This window comes from Myotis brandtii, unplaced genomic scaffold (assembly GCF_000412655.1).
Source record: "Myotis brandtii unplaced genomic scaffold, ASM41265v1 scaffold312, whole genome shotgun sequence".
Lineage (NCBI taxonomy): Eukaryota > Metazoa > Chordata > Mammalia > Chiroptera > Vespertilionidae > Myotis > Myotis brandtii.
Window position 1 is genome coordinate 3,745,265 of NW_005361955.1, and position 16,975 is coordinate 3,762,239.

A 16,975-nucleotide genomic window follows, 5' to 3' on the forward strand; every position below is an offset into this window, starting at 1 on the left:
TTTTTTCTTTTTTATTCTGGGATTTATTTACCTTCTATAATTGAAACTTTGTAGCCTTGAGTGGAGCTCAGAGCCGGCAGCCGGGCGGGAAGCTTGGCTTCCTCCATCACCAGGGACAACCCAAGCCTCCTGCTCGCTCCAGCTCCGTGGCCACGGCCGGCTGAAAGCAGGTATCTGGGGTTTATTTATCTTCTATCATTGAAACTTTGTTGCCTTCAGTGGAGCTCAGAGCCAGCAGCGGCAGACGGGAAGCTTGGCTTCCTCCATCACTGGGGCAACCCAGCCTCCTGCTTGCTCCAGCTCCGTGGCTGCCGGCTACCATCTTGGTTGGGTTAATTTGCATATAGTCACTCTGATTGGCTGGTGGGTGTGGCTTAAGGCATAGCAAAGGCACGGTCAATTTGCATGCTTGTCTTTTATTGGTGTAGATGTGTAAGAGGATATTGTAAAAATTAAGTTACGAAATATTTATTAAAACGTTTCTTACATACCGTTATATTGGCTGGGCCACAAAAATATTCATTGTGGGCCATATGCAGCTCGCAGGCTGTGAGTTTGACATGCTTGCTATAAGTCTTTAATTCTCAATTGTTTTATAGGGCCCCAACAAGGATCCTGTTCCACTCTTCTGTGTAGAATTCAGTTTGAAAAACAGTTCTCAAGGACCACAAAAGACCTAATCAAATCCAGTGACCCTTGCATTGAACTCTGACCTTTCTGCTTCTGACATTGTAGACCATCTCTTTCCTTCCTGAAAACACTTCCTTCTTTGGTTTCTATAACTCTTTTCTGGTTCTTTCTCCTCTCTGACAACTCCCATCTCCTTTGGTAGTTCTGAATCTTCTTGTCCTCCCTAATCAGGTATGTTCTGGCCTTTTGTTCTTCTTATAGGAGAGTCTCTTCCTCTCTTACAGCCTCATGATCTTTTCTTCGTGGAAGACTCTCAAACCTAGTCTGACCAACCCTGCTTGACTCCAGTGCCTCTGGACATTTCTACTAGATGCTGTCATCTCAACATGTTCTAAAACAAACTTACCTCCTCCTAAAATTTTAGCTCCCTTCCGGTTTCTCTATTTCTGTAGATGATAACAAAATGCCCCTGGCTACTCAATGCAACCTCAGAAATACACTTTACCTTTCTCTCATTAGAGCTTCCTAAATTAGGCCACATGTGACCTTTGGCAAGCCATTTTACCTTTTGACCCATAGTTCCCTCATCTGGAAGAAAGAGAGAAATTACACCTGGCAGGTCTGAAAAGATTATTTATGTATGTGAAAATGCTTAGTTATTTAAATCAATAAATGCCTCTTTTCTCTGCATCAACTCCCCATGGCCTCCAACCAGACAAAAAACTCTTTGAGGGTATATGTCATATTTCTATGTATATCCCTAGAATACCTTGCACGGTAGCTTCTATATAGAAGTAGCCTAATACACATTCAGTGATGCTCATAGATAACCAACTAAAGGAATAAATCAAGAAATACCAATAAAGAATCACAAAATATTAACTACAATCAAACTCAGGAGGAATGTTATCTAAGTATCAATCAATCTACATGGTACTTGGTACCAAACAGGCTCTGATAAACACCTGCTGAAAAAATAAATGAGACAGTCTTAAGCATCTAGCATTTGTCTCTGTGTTATAGGAGGTAAAGAGAATCATGAGGAACTGGCTCTATTCACCAGGAGCGACCTTAGTTTCTCTGTGGTCCACCTACGAGAGAGGCTAAGAGTACTCATTTCTTGAAAACAGCAAACAGTGTTCTTCACTATAGATTTGGAGCAAAAAATACTCACATGTCAAAAGCACTGAACTCCAATGTTAAGCGAGCTGGAAGCCCGGCAGAATCACCTGCACAGAAGCATTATCACATTTCAATCGTAAGTCATTAAAAGCAGCATTCAAAACAAAAATATTTGGGAGTAATTTTGTTCTCTTTGTTGAGCCCAAAGTGCCCCATCCAATTCGTGGTTATAACAGAGGCTTAGCATAAAATGACAGAGCTTTTGTGAATTTGAGAAATTTGCCAAGAATATAGAAAAAAATTTCATTGGGAAAAAATATTTCCAATCCTCTCCCCCAGCAATACTAAGTAATCAGTATTAGTTCTTTGGATTAATAACTGGGGTTTTACAGCTCCCTTTCCTTTTCCCACAATAGGGAAAAAAGAGGTAAAAATAAACTTGGGTCAAAAGTCAGGAAGTAAAATAGAAACTGGGGAAGACCATTAGTTGTAAAAGACAAAGGTGTCCTTGCTAAAAGAAAGCTGACCCTATACTGGAGGGCAGAGAAGGTAACAGAAGATGATGGAAATGGAGTTTAATATTGCCTACCATTGTAGTAATAACCCTTAATGTCCTTGGGAGCTTCATCCAGCCGATACTCATTCAGCTTCTTCTGGGTCAACTCATGCCAAAATCCAACATCCAAGGCACTGCTAAAGGGGGCAAACTGCAATTTAAAGAGTCCAGGATCCCCCGTAGCTGCTGCCATTATTTGGTGCCTACTGAAAAACAAAATAGAACACAACTAAATAGCACAAAACATGGTAAAAATAAACATTTGTAATAATGCTTAAAGAAAGGAAGTAAAACTGTTTCTATTCCCAGATAACACAATTTTATATAGAGAAAATCCTTAAGACTTAACCAAAAAATGGCTAGATCTAATCAATGAATTCAGTAAAGTTGCATAATATAAAACTGACATGCAAGAATTAGTAGTGTTTCTAAGCACTAAAAATGAACTTCCTGAAAAAGAAACAAAGAAATCTACCCCCATTTATATTAGTATCAAAACAATAAAATACTTAGGATGAATTTAACTGAGGAGGTGAAAGATCTCTACTGAAAACTATAAGACGTTAATGAAAGAAGTCAAAGAAGACAGAAATGGAAAGGTATCCAGTGTTCATGGATTGGAAGAATTAATATTGTTAAAATATCAATACTACCAAAAGACATCTATAGATTTAATGCAATCCCTATCAAGATTCCAATGGCATGTCTTACAGAGATAAAAAAAACTCTCCTAACATTTAGATAGAACCACAGAAGACCCCAAATAGAAAAAAAAAAATCCTAAGAAAAAGCAAAAGGTACCACGATGGCATAAAAACAGACAAATAGACCAATGGAACAGTGCTTGAGCACTCCAGCCAAGGAGAATGAAGACGTTTCTTCCCAGCTAACCACAGTGCCTGCATTTCTCTGAAATCTCACCTTTTATCCTTTAAATGCATGAAAATTTTGTGCCTTACTACATTTACTTTTAATATTTCATATTTTCCCTCAAATCATCAAATAAAGTTGACCCCCCTGGCAATCGAGCTGGTATACATGGTAACTCCCTATATTCCCTGCACACTCTCATAAGTACAGGTACCCCAGTCTAAGAAGCACAATACTAGAGAAACTTGGCAGTTCCAAAAAGTGTGGGTTGATACGTTCCCTTCACTTTCCATCCTGTCCAACTACCCCATCACCAAATTCATATTTCTGCAGCAGAATGTATAAATAGGCACACTAGATGGAATAAATAAATTAAAAAGACAGTTTACATTAACTCAAAGAGATTTTGCCTGAGTTTTGTGCCAAGGTTATTAAATAGCTTTCAGTCTTCCAAACTTGTTGGATTTTAGAATTAGAGATAAGGAGCTTTGGACTGATAGTATCTATATGAAAAATGCAAAGTTAGTATTACATAAAGGTGCTAAAAATCAACATGGAGTGTGGAGCAGAGCAGGGAGAAAGCTTCTGTGAAGGAGTAGAGTGTTGAAGATGGGCAGAAGGCTGAAGGAAAAAGACAGGGAACTGCTGTGGTAGAAACCAGGATGCATGAGCCTAGCTGTTTTTAGTAGGAGGGCTGGTACCATTCAACAGCAATGCACACACAAAGCTAAGTGGGTTACACAGGACATGGATGGGGAAGGCTTCAAAAGTGAGGCTAGCTCTGGCTAGGTAGCTCTGGCCGGTATTTTGAATCTACACCAAAAGGTTGTAGGTTCAAAATACCGGTCAGAGCACCGGTATTTATTTTTTACCGATCTGAAAAAAAAAAGGTATAATTTTGAATAATTCACACCAGACAGCTACTGTTGTCATTTTTTAAATTTTACAATCTAAGGGAAAAGAGGTCAGTTTTCCTGACTAAATAGTCAGGTATTACAGGTTTTAAAAAAGAAGGATCTCTTACCCTTTGTGACAGCATGGATGGTTCTGAAGATTATTATGCTAAGCTAAATAAGCCAGCCAGTAAAAGACAAATACCACATGATCTCACATATATGTGGAATCTAATGAACAAAATAAACTGACAAACAAAATCGGTCCAGAGACATGAATGCATGGAACAGACTGACAGATCTCAGAGGAGGGGGGTTAGGGTGAGGGAAGGAGGTGAACCAGAGAATTTCTATGCATATATGCATAGCCGATGGACTCAGACAGTAGTGTAATGAAGGCCTGGGATGGGACAGGGGTTGAGTGGAGGAGGAGGGAAAGGGGGGGAAATGGGAACATTTATAATACTGTAAATGATAAAAAATAAATTTAAAAATCAAACATTATCAAGAAAAGATTAAACCATATCTGCACACTGCATTAAAGAAAAAAGAAAAGAAAAAGTTTAAAGAGAGTAATGACAAATGGTGGCAAAGAACACTAAAAGTAAAAAAAAGGAGGAGGAGGAGGAGAAGGAGAAGGAGGAGAAAACGAGGCCTGGTCAATGCCATTGGATTTTAATTTTTAAAAGGAGCTCAGTGGTAGCTTTCTAAAGTGGAATTTGAGGGTAGATTATTAAAAACAGAACATGCTGTAAGGGTAGAATCAGCATGGGAAAGTAACCAACTGTGTGTGTCCCGGCATGTTCCAGAGGCCAGTTAAGTTTGCTACTGGATTCTTCATAGGTGGTTGTTTTTCAACAGGCTTAATGTGTTTGTCATATTTAAAAATATTCTTTGCCAACAGAAATCCAATTAGGAATTAATAAAACTTTCACAATGGGGACTTAACAAACGCAGAAAAACAAACAGAAAACAAGAAGTGGGAACTATAATAATTAAATATTTTTCTACATAATCAATAAGCTTAGTCGATCACAAAGGACAATGCATCACTGTCTTTAAAACTCTCTGCTGCCTTAGTATGGACCTGCAGCGTCATGCACCAAACAATGCCATCTCACACCTCCACTCCCCGCAGAAATGTGTTCATGGGTCACTGACTTCAGTCCCGATCTTCTCTAAACAATAAGGTGCCACAGAACTGATCTGTATTGGTGGCTCCATTGTTAACCAACCAACCAACCAAACCCTTACTAGACTTAAGACACAGAGAGTCAGGTGTCATCCCTGCCTTAGCCCCCCAGTTTCTCGGCCTCATGCCTTTGCTGATGCCCCTTGGAAACCTCTCCCCATCTACCAGGAAAATGTCTCATCTCATAAGATCCTTTATGAAACTTTCATTAAAACCCATAGTAGCAGATATCAGTAGTTCCCTTCTCCAAAGGAAAACTTCCATTAGAGCATTTATCCCCACGAACCATACTTGCTTTTAAAAATATATATTTTATTTATTTATTTCAGAGAGGAAGGGTGAGGGAGAGAGAGAAACATTAACAATGAGAGAGAATAATTGATGGACTGCCTCCTGCATGCCCCACAATGGGGACCAAGCTCACAACCAGGGCATGTGTCCTGACCGGGAATCAAGTTGTGACCTTCTGGTTCATAGGTCTATGCTCTACTACTGAGCCACGTTGGCCAAACCGTCCTTGCTTTTTTGATCATACCCTTTTAAAAATCATTGAATATTGTTCCCTCTTATCTGTGGGGAATATGTTCCAAGATGCCCAGTGGATGCCTGATATTGCAGATTGTATCGAACCTATATACTATGTTTTTTTCCTATACATTCATACCTTTTCACTTATAGAAGCACTTTATGGCTTCTCTTTGGCATATCTCAATTGCCAGTATCACTACTCTTGTGATTTGGGGCCACTGTAAGTATGAATAAGAGTCACTTAAACACAAGCCCTGTGATAATGAGACAGTTTATCTGATAACAGAGATGGCTACTAAGTGACTAATGAGCAGGTAGCATATACAGTGTAGATACACTGGACAGAAGGATGATTCACGTCCCAGGTGGGATGGCATGAGATTTCATCGTGCTACTCAAAATGGTGTGCAACGTAAAACCTATGACTTGTTTATATCTGGAATTTTCCATTTAATATTTTTAAACCACGGTTGACTATAGGTAACAAATACTGTGAAACTATGGATAAGGGAGGACCACTGTAATAGCGGCTGTACAGAAAAGAAAACGGGAAGAAGGAAGAGGTTAAGTAACTTGCCCAGTCACACAGAAAGTGGAACAGCTGAGTTTATGACCCAGGTCTGGTGGCTTCAAAGCCCCGACTTTCATACTATACTATACTTCCTTGAAGGAAGGCGTACCCTACTCCCCCCTTTCAGAACCTTTATATTGCCCATCAGCCCCACATATGCTAAAAAATAACCAATTATTTTGAAAACACACACACACACACACACAACACAACACATTTTCTCTTGACTCGACAACCAAGAAGAAAAAGCCAGAGCAATCACTGAATATGGAAGGAACTCAACACAGTAGCAGAGAGTGGTACAAATGGGTTTCCTCTGTGTGATGGGTCATCTGGTCCCTACACACTCTTAAAGGTCAACAGAAACCTGTTCACATCATCACTTTGATGACCTGCTGAGTGCAAGATGGAATTTACCAGTGCCAGGGACAAAGGAGAAAACCCTCTTCCACACAGCACTGCAGCGGCTGGTGAAGTTACTCAGGACGACCACTTAGAAGATAAAGGACAGGCATACTAAGAAAGTAATCTGCATAACAGATATATCCTTCAAACATTTCTGACTTATTTGATCGTCGAGAAATTCCAAACAGAATCCAAGAGCCTATTTCACAAAAGAATATGGCTGGTGTTCAGCTGCTGAACGGTTGTTTGACAGGCTAAGAAAATGGGAAGGTCTTAAGCAACAGCAGCAACATGTGATTAGGTGTCTGCTGGAAACATCTAAATAGGATACTCAAATATAAATGTATCATTAGGAACCTATACATCTATGTCACATTGCCATCTTCCCTAAACTGGAAGGGAAGGTTAAAGAAGTAACCATGAGAGGGAATTCTGGAGGGAGTGGGAAGTGAGTCATTGATACAAAGTCATTTATGTGTAACTAACCTAGGTCCAAACATTACCTGCTTCCTAAAAATTAAGACTTGCCTATACAACCCTAGACAGTGAGATTTCTGGCCTTCAACATTACATACTGACATAGTCAAGAAAAGAAACGGACAGAGGCATCATTATAAGTATGGCTCAATTTTATTTCAAACTATTTCTATCATATTCAGGATATGAAACTCAGGAGTTACACAAGAAGGGATTGTGTTACTTCCAATGAAAGAGGAAGGGCTTTCATGAGAATTCAATACTGTAATGAACAAGAATCCCAGCAGTAACCAAAACATCTAGTTAAGATTAAACTGAAAAAGTAGGTGAGTGGTTAAGCAATAGGGACCCTCTGGGGCTGTGTCTAACACCCAAACTTGGTGCAAATTTCAGGCTTTTATGAAAATAAAACTAAGTCATTCTCAGAAACTTACAAATAGATTAAAAACAGTACCTTTGGAGACTTAATTAAAAGTTTCTGTCCAAATGAACCTAAACCTTGTGTTTGTGCTGTTCTTTAACATCAAATCCCTACAGGAAATGTCTATTAGTAGTGACTTCCTAAGAAAGAAGCTATGGGGTCAGGAGACCAGAGTCAGGAGAACCTTATTTTCACTGTATGACCCTTTGCCCTTCTGAATTTTGTGTGTGTGGGATAACAATTCAAAAATAAGTAAAATCATTAAAGACAAAAGTCCTAACCCAATGGCTCAAAGACAGGGAATGAGAGAGGTAACACTGCCAGCTCAACTGCTTTAGTGCCAAGAAATAACACCTGGGATATCCTTGATGAAAAAAACATGTCTTATTCATCTTTTTTCAGCACTTAGCACAGTGCCTAGAGTATATTAGCTCAGTAAATGTTGACATGAAATAATAGCTCTTTTCCCCACAAAAGGGCCAAAGGATGGATGCTATAGTGAGACAAATTTCAGTAGATTTTAAAAATTACTAATAGCCTGAATTATCCAAATAGGAAATAAAGTGACTGGAAAGAAAATGAATTTTCCATTAGTGAAAGTGTTCAAGCATATATTAGATGATTATTTGCCAAGTAACAGTGCACAAAGGATTACTGTATCAGGCAGTCAGGCAAGAGGCCAGGGGTTGGCAGGCTTTTTCTGAAAAGGGCCAGATAGTAAATATTTTAGGCATTGCAGGCCAAAACAGTTCCTGTCATATTTTCTTTTTTTTTTTTACAACTCTTGAAGAATGTAAAAAACATTCTTAGCTCATAGCTACACACACACACACAAAGGCCCTGAGCAGGATCTGACCTGCAAGCTGTAGTGTGCTGACCCCTGGACTAAATGATTTTCCAAACCTGTTATCTTTGATCCTTTGAAGGTGACAATAATGTATTTTGTTTTTAGGGAGACTGACATTTTGGGAAAAATCTTTTTGAGAGTAGCAGAGATCTGCAAGGATGCTGAGGGGAAAACAGATTGTAAGACCAGATTCCAAGGCCACATTTGCTGGTCTACAATATGTACCTTGTAATGATGCAAACACATCTTTATGAAATGGTAAATGCAGTCTACAAAGAACACTCTCACACATATGTCAGCATCATTAAGCCAAGAAGATGCAAGTATTTTGGTTTTGCATCTTATAAAATTAACTAGAGGCCCGTTGCATGAACATTCATACAATAGGCCTTCTTTCCCCTGGCTGCCAGCACCAGTTTTCCTCTGGCACCCAGGACCCAGACCTTCACTCTGGCCACCGCCTTCCATCTTCACTCTGGACACAGTCTTCGCTGCGGCTGGAGCCTTCAGTCTTTGCTCCTCACTCCGGCGGGAGTCTTCACTCTCCGGCCAGAGCTGCTCCTGTAGCTCCTTCTGCTCCCGACCCTCCCCGACATAGCTTGATCGCTGCTTTGCCTGCAGACCTCGCCTATGGGCTCCTGGGTCCCAGGTGGCCGCCTTGCCTGCGGCCTGGCTTTCCCGTGGCTCCTGGGGTCTCACACGGGGGCCTGGATGGCGGCTCCCGGGGTCCCGCCCTGCCTGCAGTATGCAAATTAGCCGCCATCTTTGTTGGCGGTTAATTTGCATATCGAGCTGATCAGCCAATGGCGATAATAGCGAAGGTACAGTTAATTACCATGTTTGTTTATTATTAGATAGGATTGGAGCAAAAGTGCTTCCTGGATTGAGTCTGCCCAATCATTCTCCCTCTGGGGGAGACCAACAGGATTGGACACAGCAAATATTACACCAGTACAGGATTTTTGAAATGAAGAGGTACAACTGGTAGAAAGGAAACAGCAATCAGAGAGATAGAAAAACAAACAAACCTGTCTTTAGGGAAACTAGACCCTTGGAAGGAGGGCAGAAAAACAGACCAGCCTGACTATACTAAAAAATCTCTAACTATAATTTTTCCATGTGTATTGTTGGGCTTTTGTTTGTTTGCTTGGGAAGGGCACAGGAGTTTTGAATGGTTCAGAGAAAATGCTAAAAGTTAAGGTAGTTGGGAGCTTGGTCTTCAGTCAGACAAACTCAATTTTGAGTTCTGGCTCCACCTCTCACTGGCTGAATAGACATGGACAGGTAACTTCATCCCCTGTGCCTTGATGTCCTCATCTGTAAAATAAGGATAATTACACCCAACCTAGGAGGTTGTTGGGAAGGCTAAATGAGAATGTATGTGATGCGGCTGTTACAGTGCCTGGAATACAGCCAGCAGTCAATAATGGTAGCTGCTATCAGTTTTTCTTGTCACCCCCCCCCAATCCCACCCCCAAACACAACAGTGCCTGACTAATGTGGTTGCTTTTCCCCATGCTCACTATGAAAACTTTACCTGCCTCAAAACACATCTCACTGAAATCTCAGCACTCTTCATGGTAGTCACAGAGGCAGTTTAATTAAAATGAAACAGATGGTCTCCTGCTATAGATCATCCAGGGGAAGTCCAGGGGACAAGTTCTAAGGGGTGAGGAGCACTCTGTTCAATTTCTCTGAGGCCACGTGGGGCCGTTCACTTAGCAGAAGTGCCAGAATAACCACAATTTGGTCCTAAAGTAGCTCCTCTGGGCCAAATGTCGCACATAGATCAAGCTTCTGTTCTCATTTTCCCAGCTGTGGGGCTTTGAGCTCTGACAGTCATTAAAATAAGCACCAAACCACATGACCAAGTCCCACTGACAAATAGAATATGTTCTTAGCTGCTGATGGGTAAAAAGGAGGTGGAGATGGCCAGAAGTGGGGAGAGGGCCCCTCTGGCATATGGGGCTAATGCACGTTCTGTAGGCTAATGATGCTTCTGCAACTTCGTGAGTTTTGGAAATAATTTGCAAGACTGCTAAAGAGGGAGGTTTAAAAAACCTTCATTTCCAAAACAAGGGGGAGAAGTTCCAAACTTAGAAGAAAGATTAGGCTTTACAGGGAGATGAAAACTCAGGACTCCCATAGGGGAACCAGCTGGGTACAGATGCCTCAATTTCTTTTAAAAATTGCATTTGAGTCAAGATGCCCCTAAGCCAAACTGATGTCTCCACAAGACAAAATGGCTTTTTGTGACTGTTCTGTTAGGTGGCAATAGCTGATTACATAAGCAGGCAGGAAAATTGCTATTACGGACGAGTTGTCCCCTCACCTCCATGTGAGCCACCTACCCTACAGAATCAACATTTGTTCCTTTAGAAGGTCAATCAGTCACTTCCATAGTCTTCAAACTGTAACCTGCATTCTCACTGGTTACTTCTGGGAATTGTTTTTCTTTTATTTATTTTTCTATTGTAATAACCCGAACCTTCACCTATAATCTGCTCTCATCCAGCCTCAGTTTTTTGAGAACAGACCCACTAGATACCAGTATTGTGGGGGTGTGGCATGCCTATGAAGGAGTGAGAGTAACAGCTGAGGAAATCTGGGAAGTGGAGAAAGAGACAACACAAGGGTGATGGAAAACAAACAGCATGTCTACTTTTGAGTGGTTTTTGTTACATTCACCAATCAACAGTGTCACATTGCTCTATTCTATACATGAGGTACAGCCACCTGGATTTACCTGAATTGCTGGGGAGTCCTTAATGTCAACCAATAACTAAAATCTGTGATTGTTTCCTAAAACCTGGCTGAAAAAAATGAAGGCTTGCTTATGAATAACAGTTTCTGTGGTTTCCACTTTTGGGACTATTAAGGAGTTCTGGAAAATGAGAGAAGTGCTAAAAAATTGGGGCAAGCCAGTACTTGATTTCAGATTTTCAAGATATTTGATTTCCAAAGATGAGAATAAGGATGGATTCTATATCCCACTGAACAGATACTTTGCTCCAAGGAAAAATGCCATATGAGCCATTCTAGTCCACATGTACAATTAGAAAATTGTACCCTTTAAGACATTTTACTTCCATTTCTCAGAAAGCTCAAGGCTTTTTACTCTTGTCTGCCAAAATAAAACAACTGTCATTATAAAAATACATCCATAATACCTATGATCTAAACAGAACCCCCTAGATGTGACCTCTTGCACAGTACACAACCTGCACAACTGTATGCAGCAGTACTGAGTAATCACAAGAGGCCACTATGGTTTATTTAAGAAGGCGGCACTACAAAATAACTTATTTCTGCCTTGACCACAGAAGAGCCATAAACAGGATATATCTGGAACTCAGCAAGGTCTCTGACAAGACTGCTCCAGATATCCTAGTAGATAAGATGAAGATATAGGAATTAAATACTAACATAGAAGAATTAAGAACTGGTAAGATAATATTATTCAAAGAATGCTGATTAAGGAATTAACTGATGTAATAAGAAAGGAACTAATAGTGGTAAGTCTTTGGCTCAGTCTTTGGTCCTGTCCAATTTATTTTTACAGTAGTTCCCTCTGTTTCACAGTTTCAATTAACCAAGGTCAATCATAGTCCAAAAATATTAATTAAAAAACTTCAGGACAATTACTAAGTTTTAAATTGCACACTGTTCTAAGTAGTGTGATGAAATCTTACACTGGCCAGCTCCATCCTGCCATGGTTGTTAATCATCCCTTTGTCCAGCGTATCCACACTGTATATGCTACCCCCCTTTTAGTAAACAAAAACAGAAACAAAAACAAACCCTTCAATTTTCAAGGATTCTCAACTATTGACATCACCTACTCTGGACATCTGACCAGATATCATCATGGCTCAATGATCCAGGATTACCCAAAGCAGCTGATCCTCCTGATGTATAGATAGGTCAAAAGTAGCCTACACCCCAATGCCTGCATCATTCACTTCACCACATAGGCATTTTATCATCTCACTTTATCACAAGAAGGGTGAGTATAGAACAATATTTTGACAGAGACCACATTCACATAATTTACAGTATATTATTGTAAATATTCTATTTTATTATGAGTTATTGTTGTTAATCTCTTACTGTGCCTCATTTATAAATTAAACTTTATCACAGGTATGTATGCATAGGAAAAAACAATACATACAGGGTTCAGAATTATCCATGGTTTCAGGCATCCACTGTGGGTCTAGAAACGTATCCCTCATGGATAAGGTGGGACTACTGTATTTTATTTAGCTATATTAATGAATATCCATCAGTATTTACTAAGTATTTCATGTATGCTTAACCTTGTGTTAAGGGCTTAAGCAGTAAAACTGACAAACCAATCAATTCAATAAGGTATTGTTATTACATTTTATCAGTGTCATGGATAACAATGTTTGCTTATCATCTCTACACATGACACGAAGCAGGAAGGAATAGGCAATACAACGGATAACAAAAATTTAGAATAAAAAAAATTCTTACCGCCTGCAATCACAGGCCTATTTTAACAAGATTAAAAATTTCAGAGGTAAATATAGGGTCATAAATCTCAGTCCAAAAAAACTCCACAGTTGGACAACAATGCAGTCTGATACACTGGAGGCAGTACAAGGACAGAAGGGCATGACTTCTTCATAAGCCAAAGAGACCCAAGTTCAAATCCCACTTCTGCTTCTGGCCACACAACCTCGTGCAAGTGATTTAACTTCTCTGAGCCTATTTCCCCATGTATAAGATGGGACACCACATATGATACAGAATTACTGTGAGGATTCAATTAGAAAATAATGTATCTGACACACGGTACTCAAAAGTAGAACTAATATTATCAACAAAACATGTGCCAAAGTCACTGGAGTTTCCATTTAGTTATTCCTCCAATAAACAATCATATTATGTACTAGTCCCTGTGCTATATTTCAGGATTCAATGGCAAAGAAAGCTATGGTTCCTGCTTTTAAGGATCTAATAGTTTTAAGGGTTAGACAGACCAGGAGAGACAGTATGGCAGTTTGTGGGTAAAATTAGGACAGTACAATGTGATGTTGTATAGGGTGTTTGGGAGGAGGAAGGAGGGGTATCTAACTTAGACTGAAGAAACAGGGATTTGTATTTTAGCAAAGATCTGTATTTCAGAAAGGGCACAAACACCAGTGAGGGCCAGACTGCTAAGGCAGGGAACCAGCTAGGAGGCCATGCAGGAATATAGGCAGGAAGTAAGAAGAACCTGATTTAAGGCAGTAGGAGAGAAAATAGAGAAGACGAAGACGTGTCAATCGATATCAAGGATTCTGATGACTACCTGGGCTCAGAGGGATGGTATGAGAGGGAAAAAGTCCACAATGACTCCCAGGGTTCTGTTCTTAATGACTAAATGGAAGGAGGAGGATGGGTGAGACTACAGAATGGTGAATCACAGGTTTGGTGGAGATGCTGAGCTTCACTTTGAACTTGGTGAATTTGAGGGCTGGCACTCAGGAGAGAGCCAGGCTCAAGTAGAGCAGGGGTCACTGGCACATAAATGGGAGTTGAAGCTGGGAAAAGTAGAGAAGGCAGAGCCTTGGAGAAAACCAGCATTTAAGTGACAAAAGGAGGAAAAGAGCCCACAATGGAATCTCAGGGGGAAATGGCCAGAGAAATACTACAAAGCAGGAGTAGTTTTTCATATGTGAAAGAATATCAGGCAATATCAGATGTGCGGAGAATTCAAAAGATTAGGAAGGAAAAGCGTTTAGGAGTTCTGGCAACATCGAGGTCTGATGACTTGGGAGACTCAAAGGCACGGTTAAGAGGCTGGGAGGGGAATGAAAATGTGAAAGACAAGGAGACAGGTAAGAGAGCTGCTCACGTACAAATGAAAAGCACTGAGCAATGCTAAGAGCTGACAGCGTGACAGTGTTAAGAGCACGATGTGATGTGTGTGTTTACAACAAAGCCAGATGGGGCCTTGGGTTATCTCAAGAAAAAGCCCTGCTTTTCATGACCAGACTCCTTGAGGAAAGAGGACTTCCTTTCTACACCACACAAAGAGAGACTGTCAAACAAGAACAAGTTCAAAGGAGGGTAATCAGAATGAAGAAAGTATGAGGTAATGTCAACGGTAATCATTCTGGGGCTGGACTGATACCAAATGAATAGCTGTGACCCAGTCTGCCAAAACCATGGAGGTGCATATTGTCTACTTAGTAGCAAGGCACCACCTATTTTTTCTCCCTTGAATCACAATTGGGTCTTACTTACACAGAGAAAAATTTAAGTAAGGATTGGGGGATAGAGAAGAAAAGGAAAGCATTTGTGAACTTCGCTATTCCATGGGTAAAATTGGAGGACTGAGGCAATTTGAGAGAAGGTCAGGAATAATCAGGGAACTCTAATCAAAGAACTCTGTTACTACTTATTACCACGCAGAGGATTCATTCTCCCCTACCCCAATATCTTGATTCCTTTCTCCCTCCTCTTCCCTGTATGGGGTCACACCAGTCCAGCAAATCCTACTTCCTTTACCTTTCGAATCCACCCACCCTTCTCCCTCTCCACAATCACTGCCTTGATTCAGGCCTCCTTCTGTCACCTAGACCACAGCAACAGTGCCCTGACTGGTCTCCCTGCTGGTCCCATCCTGTTCAATGTAATCACCGCAATGCTGCCTGGGTAATTTAGAACGGATGAGAGCCTGTCACACCTTATTTAAAATCCCTCAGTGCCCCATTCTCCAGCACCACCCTTTCAAAGTAAAGTCCAAACTTCTCCGCATGGCAATATTAACTGCTGCAGTTTATTGTCTGTCATCTACCAGAGCCAACTGGATAACACTTATCTTATATAATTCTCACATCAACCTTGGGAGGGCTTATATTTCCTCTTTTTATGGATGAGAAAACTAAAGCTTAGAAGGTGACTTGCCCTAGGTCACAAAACTAGTTCAGCAGCAACGCTCGTATTGGTACACAAGTATTTGAGATTCCAAAGTCTGTGTTCATAACATGCTATTGCCCAGAAGGCCCTTCATGATCTGTCTCCTGCTTGCCTTTTCAGTCACCTCTTATCCTACAACTCCACCCTCCAGCTTGGGTGAACTACCAGCAGGTCATGCATTGTCACCCACAGCCCTTTGCTCACACCACCCCCAGAGTCTGCACTATCTTCCCATCTCTCACCTTCAGGACTTGGGCAAAGCGACACCTCCTCACAGAAGCCTTCCCTGATGCCTGAGTCTGACCTATGACACCCTAAATCCTCCTCTAGCAAACATCTACAATAGCTTCATACAACAGTGCTGTTGTCTATCTCCTTGAATTAGAAGAAAAAATTCCTTGAGGACAGGGAGGTGTATCTTACTCATTTTACTATTTCCAGCTTGCGGAGCAGTGCCAAGCACAGGAGAAGCTCAATAAATACTTATGCTTATTCTTTATTATGAGAGGCTGGCTGGGAACAGAAAAAGGACCTGTGGTTGAATGAGCCCTATACTTAACTTCTTAAATGGTTTCAAAATTATGTCACATGAAGCTTTCTCTGATGCCTTCATGTGACATGAGAAGTTATGTCACCTCCTCAGAGAAAAGCTTCTTCTGCTTCCCCCCAGTTACTCTCCGTCCCATTACTATGTTCCTTTCTTTCTTTTTTTAAAGCATCTATCAGGATCTGAAACACCTACCACCCATTAAAAGTATTGTACTATTAACTATCACCACCACTGCTGCCCCCACGATTAAAAAGAAGGCTCCATGCCTCAATGTCAGTGGTGCATAACAAAATTCTCAGCTGTTGTGGAGTTGTCTGTGGGTAAAAAAAAAAAAAAAAAATGAGCCCTAACCAAACAGCTCAGTCGGTTAGAGCAGTGGTTCTCAACCTTCCTAATGCGCGACCCTTTCATACAGTTCCTCATGTTGTGGTGACCCCCAACCATAAAATTATTTTCATTGCTACTTCATAACTGTAATTTTGCTACTGTTATGAATCGTTATGTAAATATCTGATATGCAGGATGTATTTTCATTGTTACAAATTGAACATAATTAAAGCATAGTGATTAATCACAAAAACAATATGTAACTATATATGTGTTTTCCGATGGTCTTAGGTGACCCCTGTGAAAGGGTCCTTCGACCCCCAAAGGGGTCGCGACCCACAGGTTGAGAACCGCTGGGTTAGAGCATCATCCCAACACACCAAGGTTGTTGGGTTCAATCCTGGGTCAGGGCACATACAAAGAAGCAACCGATGAGTGCATAAATAAGTGGAACAACCAATCGACACTTCTCTCTCTCTTTCTCTCAAATAAAATTAAAGAGCCTAGCCTGGAGAGGAAAAGGTGGGAAGAGGAAAACAAACTAGCAGCTTTCAAAGTCGTGTGGGCAATAAACTGGAAGTGAAATCCTTAGGAGCCTGAAGGAGGGATAAGGAGCTGAAATTCCTGGGTAACCGCTTTCAGCTCAACTTATA

The 16,975-nt window shown here is 40.7% G+C and overlaps 1 protein-coding gene across 3 annotated transcripts in view; it reads right to left on the reverse strand.

The window, feature by feature from the left end:
• Positions 1-16,975, reverse strand: part of ATG7 (autophagy related 7) — a 236,862-nt gene that overhangs the window by 218,761 nt on the left and 1,126 nt on the right. For 2 of the 3 annotated variants that reach the window (XM_005870049.2, XM_005870050.2), the window contains exons 2-3: positions 2,342-2,514; positions 1,805-1,859 (exon numbers count right to left, since the gene is read on the reverse strand). In XM_005870049.2, coding sequence (XP_005870111.1) covers positions 1,805-1,859; positions 2,342-2,501 — 215 coding nt within the window. In that variant the 5' untranslated portion in view covers positions 2,502-2,514. The remainder of the gene's footprint in view (positions 1-1,804; positions 1,860-2,341; positions 2,515-16,975) is intronic. The other variant, XM_005870051.2, reaches the window with a different exon arrangement.